At 41.0% G+C, this 20,463-nt stretch overlaps 1 protein-coding gene across 1 annotated transcript; it reads left to right on the top strand.

Annotated features, from left to right (window-relative positions):
• The first annotated feature begins 4,921 nt into the window (after positions 1-4,921).
• Positions 4,922-18,023, top strand: TM4SF4 (transmembrane 4 L six family member 4). The gene is made up of 5 exons (XM_020781869.3): positions 4,922-5,503; positions 6,106-6,195; positions 9,810-9,955; positions 14,128-14,314; positions 15,939-18,023. Exons 1-5 carry the CDS (start codon positions 5,333-5,335, stop codon positions 15,954-15,956), a joined length of 612 nt encoding a protein of 203 aa, XP_020637528.1. The 5' UTR covers positions 4,922-5,332; the 3' UTR covers positions 15,957-18,023.
• Positions 18,024-20,463: the final 2,440 nt, after the last annotated feature.

Raw genomic sequence — 20,463 nt, 5'->3', positions numbered from 1 at the left:
CACATTTGGCCAGCAAAAGAGTGGATGTTCTACTTTGTCTCAGGCAATAAGATGTTTTTGGATGGTCCTGCTGGCAAATGGCAACAAACCATGAAATAAAATTATGTGGATAGCAAATGAGTTGTTAGTAACAGCTCCTATATTCATGGCAACTAAACCCAGTGAGATGGCACATTTTTTAACATGCAACTTGATTCATTTTATTTAAACAGCAATCAAGTTCAACAGGCAGAATAGTATTGCATTGCGTACTCCAAGTGTCAAACAGTGAGAGATTAATTATGCCATTGCCAGCAGCACATTGGACAGCTTTTGTTGTTCAGAATAATGTTAAAAGGCCCAAATTTTCTTCCCTAATGTAATACAAGCAGCCTAACATTTGGAGGTAAATTACCTTAAGGTAAGAAAATAATAACAGAATCTGTTGCATACTGAGTTTGTGTGACGCAGCAAGCAAGTGATCATGCCTTCAGTGATTTTGTAACTTGGGGCAATTTGCAAGAGGATTTTGACGATTTAAAATATCTAAAAAACAAAATTACCATACGAGCTATCTTTCTGTGTACTGTTTAACCGGTTTTGTCAGGCATCATGGTAAAGGTAGCGTTTACATATTTATTTAAAAATAGCTGCCAAGTAAACTAATTTTCTAATTGTGACATTGGATAAAATTCAGTTGACAAACTGCCAGTGGTGTAGTGGTTAATCACCAACATCATCATCTTAGTTTGGAAGTACAAGGGATCGCATGAACATCCCTCATAAGAAGAGTCTAAAAATGTAGGTACGTGGATTGGTGGCTATCAATGGAGAAGCTGCTCTTTTGTAAGAACTCCTTTGTCCATTTAAACCAAACTGCCAGAGCATGCAACAGTACCTGGGAAATTCTATTTCCCATCTGCTGGGAGGTTTACCATCAACTTTGGAAGGAAAAAGGAAACTGGAAATGTGTGTGGCAAAGCATGACATAGTCCCTGCTGATCAAAAAGTCCCTGGGCTTCCACCCTGTGAGCCCTGGATCGGCTATACTGCTGGGAACCAATTAAAAGATGCACTTGGGTTTACATCCATAGGTAAGCAATGTGACATGCATTCCTATAGTATTCCAAATGACAAGATGATCACAATGAATCCTACAGATCAGGGGTCATCAACCAAATCCATTCCCAATTACCCGGTAACTCCCCTTCCCGGTAACTCCCCTTCCGGTGTTGGTCTGTGGGCTTGCCAGAACTGGGCTGCAGATATGGATCTCCACACACCCCAATTGCACGCGGGGTGGTGGTGGTGGAAATCAACAACCTCCGATATGCAGATGATACCACTCTGATGGCAGAAAGTGAGGAGGAATTAAAGAACCTCTTAATGAGAGTGAAAGAGGAGAGCACAAAAAATGGTCTGAAGCTCAACATAAAAAAAACTAAGATCATGGCCACTGGTCCCATCACCTCCTGGCAGATAGAAGGGGAAGATATGGAGGTAGTGACAGATTTTACTTTCTTGGGTTCCATTACCACTGCAAATGGTGACAGCAGCCACAAAATTCAAAGACGCCTGCTTCTTGGGAGGAAAGCGATGCCCACCCTAGATAGCATCTTAAAAAGCAGAGACATCACCTTGCCAACAAAGGTCCACATAGTCAAAGCTATGTTTTTTTCCAGAAGCAATGTATGGAAGTGAGAGCTGGACCATAAATTGATGCTTTTGAATTGTGGTGCTGGAAGAGAGTCTTGCGAGTCCCCTGGACTACAAAGAGAACAAACCTATCCATTTTGAACGAAATCAACCCTGACTGCTCACTGGAAGGACAGATCCTGAAGCTGAGGCTCCAATACTTTGGCCACCTGATGAGAAGACTCCCCAGAAAAGACCCTGATGCTGGGAAAGTGTGAAGGCAAGAGGAGAAGGGGATGACAGAAGATGAGATGGTTGTACAGTGTCACTGAAGCTACCAACATGAATTTGACCAAACTCCGGGAAGCAGTGGAAGACAGGCGGAACTGGCATGCTCTGGTCCATGTGGTCACAAAGAGTCAGACACGAGGTAACGACTAAACAACAGCAACAACAACAACAGGTGCTTAAGTCCATTGGAAGGGTTTCCTTGTACTTTGTACATCTAACATATTATCTTGCTTTTGTGTAAGAGGATCTTGGCTTTTCATATTACTCACCTTTAATGCATCCACTAGAAACAGCTCACCAAAATGTGCACAAGATAAGAACTAATGAGAAAGCAGAAATAAAATATGCTTGCCTCACCCACTTGATTTACTGACCTTGGAAAGACAAAGGCTGTGTCAACCTTGCTTCAGTTACTTGAGCCCATCGAGATGAAACTTAGGTCATGAGCAGAGTCTGGTTGCTATACTATAGTTTAACCACTGCACCATTATGCCGTGCCATTTGCTTAAAATGATTAAGCAAAGGATATGTCCAGACTTGTTCATTGGGTGCTTTTCTACTTTGCTATTATCAAGGCCCCAGAATGCCTCCCTTTTCACTAGAGTAGATAATGTTGTCATTTTTCTGTAGCCCTTCCATGTTTTCCTTCCGAGAAAATCCATGAAAAATCCACTGGGGCAGGTTAGGTAGGCTGAAAGAAACTTAGCCCTACAGCAAAGTCAAGGTTGAGTCAATGGTGGAAAATACTTGGGTTTTTAGACTACAGCTCCCAGAATCTGGCATCCATCATTACCTTCTTAGAGTCCAAACAGCAAACATCTCCTGTCACATGATTTGAGCCAATAACAGACTGTCAAAAAGAGGGTGGATGCAGATAATCATTGGCCCTCGGTGGAATGTTTCTCTAAAGAAATACTTTGCACTTTCATGTTTCCCCAAAAATATAAGGAATTGTTTTCTCTCTACCCTAGAGATATAATATAAATTGTGAGACCAGAAGTGTGTGAGAGAGACCCCTGTCACAGGAGTGCTGGCCTCCTGCCAACTGCTGTGAAAAAAAGTCAGACCCCACCATTTCCCCCACCCAGGAAGACAAGACAGCCTAGACCAGACACGGGGAACATAGACAACGGTTTAAATGAACTAACGGTTAAAGAGACCGGGACTCTCTTGGCGGGCACAGGAGAAAAAGGGCGGGAAGTAGCAGAGGCAGGGTTGGGAGATATAAAAGGAGAAGAAGGGGAGTTACCGGGTAATTGGGAATGGATTTGGATAGAAGACCCTTGGATGGGGCAAGTGGAAAGGGTTCCAAAGGAAGAAGTGGATGCACAGAGGAGGAGAGAACTCACTCCCAAGCCATCATATTGGAGTGATAAAGAGACAAAAGAGTGGCGGAAGAAGTTAAGGGAAGAGAAGGAGAAGTTTGAGAGGGAGCAGAGAGAGAGATTGGAATGGAGGATGTGGGAAATGCATCAGAGGGGATTTGGGAGACCCCGTGGCAGATGGGGGAACCCACCCAGGAGTGTGATTGGGTGGACTTTCGAGAGGAGGACACCACCCCCCTATTGGAAGGAGAGGAAGGATTATTATTAAACCCGGACAACCCTCCTGAGTGGCCTGGTCCTTTGAATGTTCAGAGTGGAAACCCTTTTAAGTTTGAAGACTGGAAACCCCCGGTTGACTGGTTGTCTGATGGGGAGAAAGCTTGGAACATGTTCGTTGATGCTGAACTGTTATTAAATAATCCAATAAATGTTACCCCTATTGCAAAACCTAAGAAATCTGGTGATTTATTTGGAGTAAATGTAGAGCCACACTTAGAAGCCTCACATAAATACATTTCCATTTTAAATGTGCAGATTATTAAAAATGGAAACAGCCTTGTATGAGGAAGGCTATTAACAATGTTAGAAGAACCATTAAATTGTTAATTAGCTTACATATCATTTAGTGTCTCAGAAAGGTACTTGCATGAAGTTTTCGCAGTATGAAAATCTATTGGTCGGTCGGTCGGTCGGTCGGTCGGTCGGTCGGTCGGTTGGTTAACCTGACATCCGTGCAGGTCTTTGAAAGTGAGTGCATCTGAATCTAATCAGATGTACTTTGTAATTGCTGTACTACAGAAGAAATTAATGCAGATTTTTAGCCTGTTTTTCAATATAAAGCAGGTATTGAACTCTGCATAGATAATGGCCAAGAAACTTTTATTCTTGTTACATAGTTTCTATGTCTCATCTGAAATTATTTGATTTACAACTTTTATCTTGTTCTTACATTAGGTAATAAAGGATCAATATCAGTATATTAACTCATATGCCATTTTTGGTGTCCTCCTCTGAAAATTACAGAGCTTTGATGAGGTACTTACATCTAAGAATCTGGAGTCTTCTTCTCTATGCAGTTTCCAAAGGTATAACCATATTAGTAGGGTGGCCAGTTACGTGTCACCAAGGAAGGAAGGAAGGAAGGAAGGAAGGAAGGAAGGAAGGAAGGAAGGAAGGAAGGAAGGAAGGAAGGAAGGAAGGAAGGAAGGAAGACATTGGCTGTATAAGGCTACATGTGCTAATTTTATGCACAGATATAAAACTATGTGCAAACAATTTTTTTAAAATAATTTAAATGGAATTATAATGCATATAACTCAAGTGGGAAAGAGTGTAACGTGTGATCATTGGGTCTGCTGTCCAGATGCTTATTGTGAGTGGGCAGCTTCAAGGTCGCTTGAAGATCAGTCTTCTTATGGTACTTTAACATAGTGTACAGGCAGCTGTTCAAATAGACACATCTTTTTAAAAAAAGACTGTCTTCTAGCAGCCCTTCATAAAGAAAACTGTTCTTTGATTTGGTTTGGTTTTTAAGAAGTATGGTCTCTCTATATGCTAACCTGTTGCAACAAAAAAAACAAAGCAGTGTCCTGTAGTGCTCTAAAGACTAACACATTTGTTATTACATGAGGTGTCATGGATCTGGGATCAAAGGCAACACTCCGCAAAATGGTGGACTCAGCCATGAATTTGTTAAAGATCCTATTGTAGGTAAAAGAAGCACATTGCAAAAATAATCTTCCACTGCTTAGAAGGGTGTTTTCCATTTGTATCTAAACTACTGGGTGTCTTGTCCTTTCCTGTAAAATATTAACAGAGATCTCTGGTTGTCATGGCATATTCAGAGGTTGGTCTGAATGCAATCTCACTGGGGCGGGGGGAAGAGATGCAAAAAAATGAGATCACGACAACGTAGCCTTATAAATAACCAGAGCACCAGCTTGTTAGCAGGCACAACATCTCTGAAGGAAAACCATCCTGAGGTGTGATCCCAGACGCAAGTGGACTGGGGTAAAATAGAACAAGAAGCTCTTTTTAAAAAAGGGGTCCCAGGAAAGGAGCTTTTTCTTCCTTCAGTGGAGTCAGCAATATTGTTTGGAAACATGTGTTGTGGGGGATGTGCCAAGTGCCTTGGAGTTACTCTTCTCCCTTTGGCTGTCCTGTGCACCATTGCCAATATTTTGTTGTTTTTCCCTGGAGGAGAAATCATAGATTCTGACCATATTACAGATGAGGTCTGGTACTTTGGAGGTATCCTGGGTTCTGGTGTACTGGTGAGTACCTCAAGTGTCATTTTGTTCACATGCTTATTATTGGCTAAGATTTACAAAAGTCACTAAGACTCATCTGGCATGTTACGGTTTATGTTGGGAATTCAGTGGCCCATTTGTTCAATATAAATAGCCTGGGAATTCAAACATTGTATAATTTAAAACAAAATTAAATGTTATATTATAGACAGAAGCTACTTGCTTAATGTCTCCAGTTAGCCTAGCTTTTGTTAATAAAGAGATGAAGATTACTTTGCCATATCAGCATTAGTGTTCTACTCCATCATCGTTTTTGTTTAAGCAATAGTGGAAGCAGATATGGCTGTTTCACTGAAGACATATAAAGTTGCTTCCATAAAATATGTTGCTGAATGATGATTTAAACTTGAGAGTGAATCTCATTTCATTCAGTGGGATTTATTTCCAAGTTAATATGCTTAGTACTACATCACTCAATTGCAGTTATTCTGCTGCTTGCTCTAGTCTCTAGATCTCTGGGCTGTAATATTGGTAATAATGAAGAGAGATTACTATTCAGGCTTCTGTTTAAACTGAACTGAAGGGAGAAAGATCTAGCATGAACGTACATTGTCTCTTGTCATCAGATGGTGTTTCCTGCCTTGGTCTTTTTGGGTCTTAAGAATAATGATTGCTGTGGATGCTGCGGCAATGAAGGCTGTGGAAAGAGGTTTGCAGTAAGTAAAAAAAAATCTAACTTGCAAGTAATATCTAAGACAGACATATATTATTCACTCACCCCTATCAGAAAATTAAACATTGAATCACTTTGCACATTTATATTCTGCCCTTCCTTCAAGCAACTTATTTTCTTCTTCCTCATTTTTAACTCTCAATTCCATGAGGTAGATTAAGCTGGAAATGACAGGTCCAAACTTACCCTCTGAGCCTTGTGAATGGATGGGGGCTTGAATCCAGCTGTTTCCAAGACTAATATTTTATCCACTGCACTATGCTGGTGTACTACAGGGTAATTCTGTTAAAAGGTATAAAACTGGTCCACTTCATCCAGAGAGATCAATTACATCATCAGCATTATCAAAAATCATCTTACAGCTGGACATAACATGTTATGTTTTATTTCTAAAAAAGCAGTGCCTGGAATCATTAATGTTAATTTGTTAATATTAATGTTAAGTTATAACTTAATTCATAAATGTTAATTCTAAGTGAAAATTATCAAATTCATTTGTTACATTACTTGTTAATAACAATGCAGTAGTAGTTTTAAATTTATAAATTGGTGAATGGTCCAAACCCTAAAATACCACCCAAAGTAAAAAATTTAAATAATATGAAATATTAAATGTTACTCAAACAATTATCATGGTTAGATAACAATTTTCATTAATACAGAATGTAACAAGTTATATTTAATTGATTGTTCCCAAATCTGGGGAAAAGTTATATAATGTTATGCATCTTTTCTCTCAATGTGAATACCTCCTTGAACTCCAGAAAATTTATAAGATACATTTTCCCTCCGTCAGTTTAGCAGTATAACAGAATACGAATAAATGATGAAATTTTATCTGAAGTAATTGTTTAAAATACCCTGTCATTTAATACCCTATTAAAATACCCTATCTTCAAAATGTGCAGAAATGTCTTCTTGGAAACAGATATTATAAGTATATCTGTTTCTTAGAGCATCATACAAGACGTTCAGCTCCTAAGAGTCACTAGATAACAGTGTGGGGGTGCCATTCCCAAGGTTGCTAAACTGTTGGCTTAATCTACAGTAATAGGGCAAGCCCTCCTGGATGATGTCACAGCTGCTTCTGAGGGCATGACTGCCCACCATTCTTCTTTATCATAGGTGACAGAGAGCTTGCTTAATTGTCTTGGATTGTTAACAGTCATTAACAGTGGTCTTTCTGGTGTTTGTGGTCCCGATCTTTCATCCCTCCGCAGAAAGAATGTAGCTAGAGATGCGGACAAAGCACGCTTTGTCTCGGTTCATGGGTCATCAAACTTGACAAATCATGAATCACGAATTGCCCCCCCAGTGACCCAACGAACAACAAATCAATTCATCATTTGTCAGGTTTTGTGTTTTTGTTTTTGTTTTTGTTTTTGCTTTCCCTCCCTTTGCTAGGGGAGCAAGAGGAGGGGGAAAGGGATCAAAGTGATCCCCCAGCATGGCTGTGTTTTCTATGCCCCATGAGGCATAACAAGAGGAGGGAAACCAGGGATCAAAGTGACCCTGCAGTATTTGATCCCTTTCCCCCGTCCTCTTGCTATTCCTGCAGGGCATAGCAAGAGGAGGGGAAAAGGGATTAAAGCAATCCTGCAGCCCCGGGCTGGGGGATCCCTTTGATCCCTCTTTTGGTCCCTTCCCTCCTCTTCCTATGCTGTACAGGGATAGGAAGAGGAGGAAAGTGGAACCAATCCATCCCCCAGCCCCAGGGGTGGGATTCCCTTCGGGAAGGCTTTAGCAAGCCACCTAAAGGGAAAACCCCCCTCTGCTTATGCCCCTGAGGAACAGCTGATCTGCGGGGGCATAAACAGATTGAAAATGAAGGGACAAATATAAAAGGGTTATATTCATTCCTTTGTATTCATTGGGGTCTCTGGACCCCAAGAATATGAAGCAACTAATATCTGATGAATCAGGGATATTTAAGGAATATCCTGATTTGTTTCTATATTTGTTCACGTGTCTAATTATAGACTCCATCCCAGCTCATGTGTTACAATGTGTGGTTTCTAATAATCTGCATTTTCAAGATGCTTACTGTATAATGATTTCAACAAAACCAAGCTGTCTTGCTGTAATATAATAGCCCTGTACAGGAGGTACAGATATCAAAACCACATCCAGCCAGTTTCCTGCTGAATACACATAATTAATAATTATGCGCAGTTAAGATTATTGTGAATTATGGTGACCTTCCCAAGGCTTTCTTGATATAAAATTCTCAGAAGTGGTGTACAAATCTCTCCTTCTGATGGCACTCTGAGATATTGCAGCTTGCTCAAGGCTGTTCAAATAGCAAGGTACATAGTCCCATCAGCCACATATTCTGCTGGCACTTGATGAAATGCCAGATGATTGAAGGAGGGTTATTGTTGTCCCTATCTTCAAAATGGCAGAAAGGGAACAACAGACGAGTCAGCCTGACATCTGACCCAGGAAACATTCTGGGGCAGATTACAGAGGAGTTAATCTTGAAGCACCTTGAAAACAGGACAGTAATATCTAGAAGCCTACACAACCTTATCTACTGTACAGTGGTGCCTCACATAACCCTCGCTATGTGAAAACATCACTGTACGGAGTGGGGAAGCCCATTCCAAATGGGCAAAAAACTCACCGTTCAGCGATGTTTCCAGGGTCCGGCAGCCATTTTCGCGCCCTCGGTAAGCGAGGGCAGGGCGCGAAAATGCTGCGCGCGGCCATTTTGGGGCTTCCGGCGGCCATTTTGGAACCGTCGGTCAGCTGTTCCCCCGACATCGCAATGCGAAGATCGGTAAGCGAAACGCTTACCGATCTTCGCAATGCGAGTTTTGCCCATAGGGGCCATCGGTATGCGATCCCATTTGCGATTGCAAATACCTCATCGCTATGCGATTTTGTCGTTCTGCGGTGCACTCATTAAGCAAGGCACCACTGTATATGTAACATGCACAGTTGATCAGAAGATATTGCTAGATCCCTGTTGAACTGGACTAAATCAAGAAAGATCTCCAAGCCCCAGTGGCTTAATAGCAATGGCAACAAAGTGACCTTCCCACCCATTACTGACCGAAATTACACTGTTGAAAGTGTAAAATGATTTTTGTGTGCAAAGACTAAGAAGACTACTCTGTTCTGGAAATTCGAATGCATTATTGGCATCCAAATCCTATTATGTGTCTTATGCAACATACTCCAGCTTTAGAAATTGGGATTCTAGTTAAACACAAACACACACACACACACAAACACACACACAGAGAGAGAGAGAGAGATGCATGCACATCTCTCACAACTGTCTGTCCACATTTTTGTGAGAATATTCATTAGAGTTTAAACCCTTGTAGATTATGTTTTTGTCACTTACGTAGCCTTGCCAACAACTTTTGAATTTAATCGCCCAGCACTCTGAAAGTATCTATTTAACTTCTAGCCATTGCCCAGACAGAAACAGGGTTAGGAATGCTCAGTAGACTGAAATTTGGTGACCCCTTCACTTCCTTATATGCCATTTGTGGGCCATAAAAATTGGCATGTTATAAATACTGCAACCAGCTGGATGGTTTGAAGTGGACTTTGACTTATCCTCTTCCTTTCTATTATTTCTGGCAGATGTTTACTTCTATAATATTTGCTGCAATAGGAGTTGTGGGTGCTGGATATAACTTCATTGTTTCGGCAGTTGCTTTGAACAAAGGACCCAAATGCCAGTTTCTGAACAGCACTACAAATACATGGGGTTATCCATTTCATAATGGGTAAGATCTTTTTATACTTTGTCTGAGATGCAAAAATTGAGCCCAGCGTGTCATGTTGTTGTATGCAAGGTCTCATCTCTGTATGTAATGTTATACACCAATGTTTACCAAATTTTGCCATCAACATTTTCAAAGCTATTCTTCAATACACTATCCAGTTCTAAGTGAGAACCTCCATCCATGTAACCCTCAGTCTCTGTAAACAAAGTCAGCTATAGCTATAGACTGGTTATATGATTTGCATCTTAAAATAAAGTCAAATATAAGCCTTTGACTGTGTGGACCACAACAAACTATGCCAAGTTCTTAAAGAAATGGGAGTGCCTGGCTACCTTATCTATCTCCTGAGAAATGTATATGTGGGACAGGAAGCAACAATTAGAACTGGATATGGAACAACTGATTGATTTAAAATTGGGAAAGGAGTACGACAAGGCTGTATATTGTCTCCCTGCTTATTTAACTTATATGCAGAATACATCATGCGAAAGGCAGGACTGGATGAATCCCAAGCCGGAATTAAAATATCAACAACCTCTGATGTGCAGATGATACCACTCTAATGGGAGAAAGTGAGGAGGAATTAAAGAACCTCTTAATAAGGGTAAAAAAGAAGAGTGCAAAAAATGGTCTGAAGCTCAACATTAAAAAAAAAAACCTAAGATCATGGCCACTGGTCCCATCACCTCCTGGCAAATAGAAGGGGAAGATATGGAGGCAGTGAAAGATTTTACTTTCTTGGGTTCCATGATCACTGCAAATGGTGACAGCAGCCACAAAATTAAAAGACACCTGCTTCTTGGGAGGAAAGCAATGACAAACCTAGACAGCATCTTTAAAAGCAGAGACATCAGATTGCCGACAAAGGTCCAGCATAGTCAAAGCTATGTTTTTTTTCCAGTAATGATGTATGGAAGTAAGAGCTGGACCATAATGAATGCTGACCACCTAAGAATTGATGCTTTTGAATTGTGGTGCTGGAGGAGATTCTTGAGAGTCCCCTGGACTGCAAGGAGAACAAACCTATCCATTCTAAAGGAAATCAAGCCTGAGTGTTCACTGGAAGGACAGATCTTGAAGCTGAGGCTCCATTACTTTGGCCATTTCATGAGAAGAGAAGACTCCCTGGAAAAGACCCTGATGTTGGGAAAGTGTGAAGGCAAGAAAAGAAGGAGACAACAGAGGACGAGATGGCTGGACAGTGTCATTGAAGCTCCCAACATGACTTTGACCCAACTCCGGACAGCAGTGGAAGACAGGAGGGCCTGGCATGCTCTGGTCCATGGAATCACAAAGAATTGGACACGACTTAGCGACTAAACAAGAACCAAAAAAAATAGCCACAGATTTGTTTTATTATATTTATCCTAATTAACTTCTGTAAGGACCTCAACAACGTTCTTATTCCAGTACATCAGACTGAGATGTCCAACACACTATTTAGCCAAGTTATAGTATTGGATCAGTTTCAGTTAGTAAAGCAGAAGATGTGGATAAGCCACTTGCACTCTGTAAAGCCACTACCTCTCCTTTACATCTTTGCCCACCTTGACTATTAAAATCTGCTAAAGATACAGACATGCTGCCTATTTTCAATAATGGACTGGACTAGAGCCAATAAACTCAACCATCCAGGCAAGATGGACATCCCACTGTTAGGAGGATTGTCAGACTGGTTAAATGGAAATCTATCCTGCCTTGATGGGGTTACACTCTCTCTGAAGGATTGAGTCCATACCTGGGGATCTTGGATCCAAACTCTTGGATACAACACTCTATGGACCAAGAGTGCCTTCTACCAACTTTGATTGGTTTCCACCTACTGAAATAAAACAGGCCTAGCAGCAGTGATTCAGGAATTGGTAATCTCAAAAACAGACCACTAAAATGCTTCCTATGTAGGGCTGCCCCTGAAAACTGTATGGAAACATCAGCAGGTCCAGAATGTGACAGCCAGATGGATCACTGGGACTAGTAAATGTGCTAACATATCCCCAGTCATGGCAAACCTTCATTGGCTCCTTGTTAGTTTCCATGCTCAGTCCAAGTTGCCAGTTGTGACCTAAACAGCCCTTATTAGTTTAGGACCTTGATACTTGTCGGAACATCTCTGCCAGAAATTAGCTATCTGTCCCACCCACTCCTCTCAATTTATAAAAAGTCCAGAGATATTCATAGCATATAAATAAATAATACATCCGGACAGACTTGTGTGGGCGCATCCCCCCAGAGAGCTGTACTTTAAGAGTAGAAGGTTCTTGGCTCTATCCCTATTCTCCTCCTCCACACAATTATCAGATGACTGGTAATGGGAAGACCCCAGACAGCCACTATCAATTAGAGTGGATGTAACTACACAGAATCTTCTAGCATCTTCCTCTGTTGCGAAAACAAAGTTGGGCAAAACTTCTAGGACTGCCTCTACTCCAAGACTAGCAGGAGTTATATGCTTCAACACAAAGGAACAGAGAATGCTCTAGGTGTTAGGCAACTCACCTAAGGCAGGAAAGACAATTCATCCTGTGCCACTGGAGTAAAACCTGATGCCTTTTGCTGATTCAACAACTCTGCAGTCTCCACTTTGGGACCTCACTTTTAACACAGATCCTGACACAGTTACATTTAGTCAGGAAAGTTGGCGGGGGGGGGAATCTTCCGGTTGCTTCCTTCCCTATCGTATAAAGGTCTGAAATACCTACTTAGACCAAGCTCAAAAGCTCACCTGGATTTAATATTTTAGTGGCCCAATAAAGTTAATACCATCCCTGTTTTTGAATATTATAGAAAGATCACATGGCTTTTTTGTTGTTGTTCCTGTATATTGTTTCCACATGAAAAATACAAGATCATGGTGGAATCACTATGGCCTGTTTCATCTTTCCTCACCTGCCTATTATTTTGAAGTAAATTATAAATAAAGACTATCCCTACTCACGTAGGTTTCTACATATTTAATTCTTTTCTTTCCCCCCCCTTTTCCTCTTGTGACAAAACCTGTCACAAAACGAATAGGAAACTCAGGGCCTAACCACACAGGCCATTTGAATCATTTCAATTTCGAACTTCATTTATACATATATATATGTATAGTCCTGAACTTTGAACAGGTTTTGTAGGTTATATGTGCCTACCCAATGAAACCGAGTCATTTTTCGTTCTGCTTCAGAAGCATGCTACTCTAAAATTCCTTTTTTGTTGTTGTTAAAAATACCTAAATGATACATCACTAACGCAGCATTTAAATTCATGTGAAAAGCAGTTAGAAGGCAATGCTGGAAGATGTTTCATCCTGCAAAGTTTCCCTTGGCAGTTCTTTGATTTTAGGGTGCTTTGTTTCTCAAAGAACACTATGTGAGTTTTTTCTCCACATTGATAAGGGAAGGGAGGAGCACGGATGAATGTTATAATTAGGAAGCAGTAAACTCTTAGGGGAGAGAATACCAATAATATCACTTAGCATCTGGGGAAAAACGGGGAAAAACAAGCATGGTGGTCAAGCAGTGCCTGTGGTCCCAATGACACAAATAACACATCATAAAAACTGATATCACTAGTGTAGTAGATACTTGACTTAGGCAAGCTTTGTGTCTGAGAAATGAGACCCGCAAACAAAGCTGAGTTTAGCTCCAACAGCACAATCATAAAACAAAGCAATTTGGTGAGATACAGAGGTGAGAAAACTTTCTCTGTGATGATCATATACGTATATTTCTACAGTAAAAGAATTCCTTCTAATGACCACATTAAAATCCTATTGAAATAAAGGACATTGCCTAAGTCTTAGAGTCAATTTTCCATTCATTAATGAGATACTAGTTGTGTTCTTGAGTGCATGCCCAATAAGGTGTGTGTGCAAGAACTAGCACTTCGTTAAAGAGTGGCAATTTGTCACCAAAACTTATGCAATTTCCCTCACACAAGTCGAAAATGGCGTGAGGATTCTGACTGCTTTATCTGTAACATTACCTGTTGTTTGAGTGAACTAGTTACAACTTGTGCATGTGGGTATGCGTGCCTGCACAACTACCATTGAAATAAGGTGCAACGTGGATACAAATAAGGCTGTGGTGGCTAAGCTGTCCAGCATATTGTGTTGACAGTGGATAAAATTTTATTTTTCTTTCTTTCTTTCTTTCTTTCTTTCTTTCTTTCTTTCTTTCTTTCTGAGACAGGAATTACCTGGGTGAGTCTGCCATGTGGGACACATGTGAGTCACCAAAGTCCATCGTGAGCTGGAATCTGACGCTTTTTTCTCTGCTGCTCATCATGGGCGGAGTTCAAATGGTGCTTTGTGCCATTCAAGCGATCAATGGACTCTTTGGAACTCTCTGTGGGGACTGCAAATGTGGATGCTGTGGGGTAAGACTACTTCTGTCGGTCATATGATAGATATACACTCTATATACAGTTTCTCTTACTGCTAAGGAGGACCTTTAGGCACAACAAGGCAGCCACCCCAGATAAATCCTCCCCTGCCTGGTAACCTCGTTTCAGCTGTAGAGGAGCTCACTGTCCTGTTGACAGTGTTAACATTTAGAAGGAAGGAATGGGAGGGAGTGCCATCTTGTGTTTTTACCTCAGGTGACAAAATGCCTTGGGTCAGCTCTGCCTCTTTGCCCTCTATTATATCAACTTATTTTCTTAATGTAGCTTTTAAACTAACTGCTTTTTAAAATTTTCCTTCCCATATGAAGAAATATAAAATTGCCCCAAGATTGGCTTGAAGTAGCACCGGAAAAGGAATCCAGATGTTTGTTTTATGTACTGTAGACTGTAATATAGGAAGTAGCTTTGCTAATGATGCATAGCTAGAATGCAGGACAGATCTGTATCGTTCTCTCCCCTGAGGCCGTTGTCACCACGGAATTATGTATCGACTTGTTAAACCTCTTACTTTTGGAGGCAGATTGATTTTTGTTCAAAACAGAGCTTGAAATATTTGCCTCTTTTTTGGATGATACCTCGCAGAATCTCCCAAACAAGTCACTTTGCCCCAAAACATTACATAACTGAGCACTGATACAAAATCTGCTGGGCAGCAAAGCAGAATTCAGCTGTATTTTCTGCTAATATATTCCATGGAAAGCATTCATTTCTCCCTCAGTTCTTTAGATCAGGTTTGGTGTATTCTGGATATTCTTCATCTTCAACATGCCCATATTCTTCAACATGTTCACCCAAATTTTGGATGCACACAAATGGCAAGGCTGCCAGGTATATTTACACACATGCTTTTTGTGCATCCATTAACCTACCAATCATTTTGGGTTGCTGTTCTTTGAAATAGCCTCCTGTAAAATGATTCTGTTTGAGCTCTAGCATTTAGCAGGTGATATGTCTACTTCCACTTCAGAAAAAGCTTCACTTGCTAATTTCTGCATACATCACACAACTAGCTGTCCCTACTAAAGACTCTCCCTGAGTTGGCTGAACTCCACTCCCTATTTTGTTTGTCTATGGCCATGATGCCTCTTAGCATAAAATGTCCATTGTCACTTTGCTCAATGGCTGCCTGTAAGTGGGAGAGAAATGAGTAGCCTTCCAATAACAGTAGAAGAACTTGGCAAATTCTTCCTAGACCTCTGCCCCAATATCAGCATATCATGCTGATACCATCATGACATCAACATGACGTTGATTCACACACCCCTTCTTCCTCAGCCAGATGAATGGATTTAGACATCCCGAAAGCTCAGACCCATATTTCTGCCCTTTTGGTTGACTGAATGCATTAAAATGGATTAAACAAGAAAACTATAGCCAACACTGCCAGAACAGAAACAGAAGGCATACAGTGCACATTGACTGAACAGCATTGACTTGAAGGATTAAAGAGCACCTGCAAATTAGAATTTAGCCGCTTTCTTGCATATTTTTCAAACAGTAAGAACATAATAAAGGATTGTGAGGCGTGCGTGTCTGTGTTTGAACTGTTACTAGTGTTGACCAACACATAAGTGTCTGTTTAACTCTTTTCTTTTAGGGAGATGGACCAGTTTAGTGCAAATGGAATCTGATGAAGCCACCTATGGCTACCATGAAAATGACCTTCCAAACATTTCTTTTGAAACTATGGGCCAAGCACGTTCCATCATGAAGCAGAATGAAGGGGTCCTTCCCTATTGTTTAAAAGGAACTCTGACTGCTTTTGCCTTCCCGTTGACTTTTCACATCTTCTAATGACTTTAGCAGCTGTTTGGATTAGAGTATATTTATTTTTGTAATTGGTGTTTTCTCCAAATTTTGAGGGACTAGGAAAGCACTGTGCCTCCTTCCCTTACCAATTCACTTTTCTAGATTGGGGGCTAAGGGGAGAAAACACTGTATTGTCATGAATGGGAAGAAGGAACTTAATCCCCAGCAGGATGAATGAATTTGCATTTGCACTGACTTGCACATTTTTGAGAACACACAGAGACACACAGACACACGAGGGATCCTGCTTCTGTTCCTTAACCAAGTTGCTTTCCATCTCAGTTGCCAATGTTTTTCTGCCTGGTACCTATTTCCTTCTAGGCTGCTGTTGAGCAGCCTGGTCATGCTCATAAGTAACCTCTCCAGGAATAGACTAATTCAGGCTGCCATGCATGCACAGAAACAGAAGTAAAGAAGGCATAGCTTTCCCCATCATTGTGTCTTTGTAGTGCAGAAAGAAAGATCTATCTGTTGATTTTTGTTGGCTATTTCCAACAAGAATAGCTAAGTTTTGATCTTATTATAGTGGGAAAGCAAAAGCAAAGCATGTTGGTTATATACGTCCCTATTGCACTATCTGGGTGGTTTACAAATTAGTGATGCAGACTATATGTTTGCCCCCTCAATCTCAGAGAGCTGGGTGCTCAGTTTATCAACCTTGGAAGGATGGAAGGCTGAGTTCACGTTGAATCAGCTACCTGAGCCTGCAAGGTCCTGAGCAGTCTTGTCTGCAGTATTGCAGTTTTACCACTGTACCACAAGGAGCTGGCCTTATGTACAGCTTTAAAATAGTAAAAACCCCTCAGGGTCTCTCACTCTTCATCTTCTCCAGGTTGGGAAGAGAACATTCCCCAATCCAGTGCTCCCTGGATGCATTGGACAGAAGTTCCCCAACAACTGGCTATGTACAATGGGAGTTGTAGTCTAAACACATCTAAAAGATGCAGGGCCATAGTCTTGGGTTGTGAATGATTATACAGTACAGTGGTGCCTCGCTTGATGACATTAATTCGTTCCAGCGAAATCGCTGTAGAGCGAAAATGTCGTCAAACAAAATAAAAAAACCCATTGAAACGCACTGAAAACCGTTCAATGCATTCCAATGGGCTGTACATAACTCTCTCCATCATCATATGCTATGAAATGTAAAATATTGTCTCTTCTGTGAACTGCCAAGTGGCAACAAGATACCCCTGATTTCAGAACGGTTCCAGCATTTCCTGGCCTAACATTGCATAGCCCATGCTTCTTAACTAGCCCATCTTCAGCCAGAAGTCAATTACATATCATTTCAGCCCAAAAGAAACCCAGTGCTTTTAATCACTACACATCAAGAGAATTTCAACAAAGGCAGCTTTTCCAGTCAGCTATGAAACAAGAAGCCTATGCTTCTGTGCCTTTCCTATCCCTAACAGACATCTATTACAGGCTTTGAAATGTATTCAAAGCAACTCCAATGTGCTCTCCAAGTATATGGACTGTATGCTCTGAACTCACAAACATTAGCAGCTTATAGCTGCCCCTGCTCCTTCATTTATCTGCTTGTTTGAGCCTTTCATGACAAAAAAGCAAAGGTAAAAAATGTTGGTAATCCTGGTCAGGCATCAGGACTCATGTTTTTTTGTATAAATTGTGTGCAGGCATGGACACATGCACACACAAATTATCTGCTGGTACAACTCCAGGTGCATTCTATATTCTACTCAAGGCTCATAGAGTGCAATTCCATAAGTCTCAATTTCTTTTCCCAATGATTTATTTGTATACATTCTAATATTAAAAGGATTGTACTGGGGGGGAGGAATCCATAAATCATGAAAGTATTTTCTTGTCTTGTCTTTTTGTATAAACTCAATATATGCTGTACATGATATTTGTAGGGGTTCTCTTTTACAGAGGGGCTGACATATTGACGTTTTTAGACTGAATTCTGTGCATGATCATGAACACAACTTCTATACATCTTTATTTGGAAGTACATCCCACAAAGTTTAGAGGGAGTTTTGTCCAAGGGATTTAGGAATGGATAGCAAATTAAGATTCCAGAAGGGTCACAGAAACACTAGTTTTTTTCCTCTGTTCACTTTAGAGCAGCCTTTCATAACCTGATGCCAGCTAGATGTGTCAATGTGTTAGACGATAACTCCCATGGCATCAGGCTATAGCAGGCTGTTTCAGAACACCGTCATTTTCACAAGCTGTTCACAACTGGTTTTTGTTTAGTCGTTAAGTTGTGTCCGACTCTTCGTGACCTCATGGACCAGAGCACGCCAAGCCCTCCTGTCTTCCACTGCCTCCTGGAGTTGGGTCAAAATCATGTTGGTAGCTTCAATGACACTGTCCAACCATCTTGTCCTCTGTCGTCCCCTTCTCCTCTTGCCTTCACACGTTCACAGCATCAGGGTCTTTTCTGGGGAGTCTTCTCATCAGGTGGCCAAAGTATTGGAGCCTCAGCTTCAGGATCTGTCCTTCCAGTGAGCAGTCAGGGTTGATTTCATTCAAAATGGATAGGTTTGTTCTCTTTGCAGTCCAGGGAACTCTCAAGACTCTCTTCCAGCACCACAATTCAAAAGCATCAATTCTTCGGCGGTCCAGTGCTGCTCCAGCTCTCACTTCCATACATCGCTACTGAAAAAAACATAGCTTTGACTATGCAGACCTTTGTTGGCAAGGTGATGTCTCTGCTTTTTAAGATGCTGTCTAGATTTGTCATCGCTTTCCTCCCAAGAAGCAGGAGTCTTTTAATTTCGTGGCTGCTGTCACCATCTGCAGTAATCATAGAGCCCAAGAAAGTAAAATCTTTCACTGCCACCATATTTTCCCCATCTATTTGCCAGGAGGTGATGGAATCAGTGGCCCTGTTCTTAGTTTTTTTTTTATGTTGAGCTTCAGACCATTTTTTGTGCTCTCCTCTTTCACCCTCATTAAGAGGTTCTTTAATTCCTCCTCACTTTCTGCCCTAATTCCTCTGTGTATTCTTGCCACTTCTTCTTGATTTCTTCTGGTTCTGTGAGGTCCCTACCATTTTTGTCATTTATCATGTCCATCTTTGCACAAAAGGTTCCTTTAAGATCTCCAATTCTCTTGAACAGATCTCTGCCTTTTCCCTTTCTATTATTTTCCTCTTTTTCTTTGCACTGTTCATTTAAGAAGGCCCTCTTGTCTCTCCTTGCTATTCTTTGGAAGTCTCCATTCAATTTTCTGTAACTTTCTCTAGGTCCCTTGCATTTTGTTTCCCTTCTCTCTGCTATTTCTAAGGTCTCATTGGACAGTCACTTTGCTTTCTTGCATTTCCTTTTCTTTGAGATGGTTTTTGTTGCTGCCTCCTGTACAATGTTACGAGCCTCTATCCATAGTTCTTCAGGCATTCTGTCCACCAAATCGAGTTCCTTAAATCTGTTCTTCACTACCACTGTGTATTCAGAAGGGATTTGGTTTAGATCAGGCTTGTCCAACCTTGGCCCTCCAGATGTTCTTGGACTTCAGCTCCCAGAAGCCTTCAGCACCACCTCTGCTAGCCAGGATTTCTGGGAGTTGAAGTCCAAGAACATCTGGAGGGCCAAGGTTGGACAAGCCTGGTTTAGATTATACCTGACTAGCCCAATGGTTTTTCCTTCTTTCTTCAATTTAAGCTTGAGTTTTACTATAAAAAGCTGATGATCAGAGCCACAATCAGCTCCAGGTCTTTTTTTTGCTGACTGTATAGAGCTTCTCCATCTTTGGCTGCAGAAAAGGTAATCCGTCTGATTTTGGTATTGCCCATCTGGTGATGTCCATGTGTAGAGTCATGTCTTGTGTTGCTGGAAAAGAGTGTTTGTGATGACCAGCTTGTTCTCTTGACAAAACTCTATTAGCCTTTGCCCTACTTCATTTTGAACTCCAAGGCCAAACTTCCCTGTTGTTCCTTTTATCTCGTGACTCCCTACTTTAGCATTCCAGTCCTCTATAATGACAAGAACATCTTTCTTTGGTGTAAGTTCTAGAAGGTATTGTAAGTCTTCATAGAACTGTTTCATTACAGCCTCTTCCTCATTGGTGGTTGGTGCATAAACTTTGATTACTGTGATGTTGAAAGGTCTGCCTTGGATTCGTATTGAAATCATTCTATCATTTTTGAGATTGTATCCTAGTACAGCTTTCCCCACCCTTTTGTTGATTATGAGGGCTACTCCATTTCTTCTACGGGATTCTTGCCCACAATAGTAGATATGATAATCGTTTGACTTGAATTCACCCATTCCCATCCATTTTAGTTCACTGACGCCCAGGATGTCAATGTTGATTCTTACAATCTCCTGTTTGACCACATCCAG

This window comes from Pogona vitticeps, chromosome 3 (genome assembly GCF_051106095.1).
Source record: "Pogona vitticeps strain Pit_001003342236 chromosome 3, PviZW2.1, whole genome shotgun sequence".
Taxonomy (NCBI): Eukaryota; Metazoa; Chordata; class Lepidosauria; order Squamata; family Agamidae; genus Pogona; species Pogona vitticeps.
This window is presented reverse-complemented; position numbering and strand designations above follow the sequence as displayed.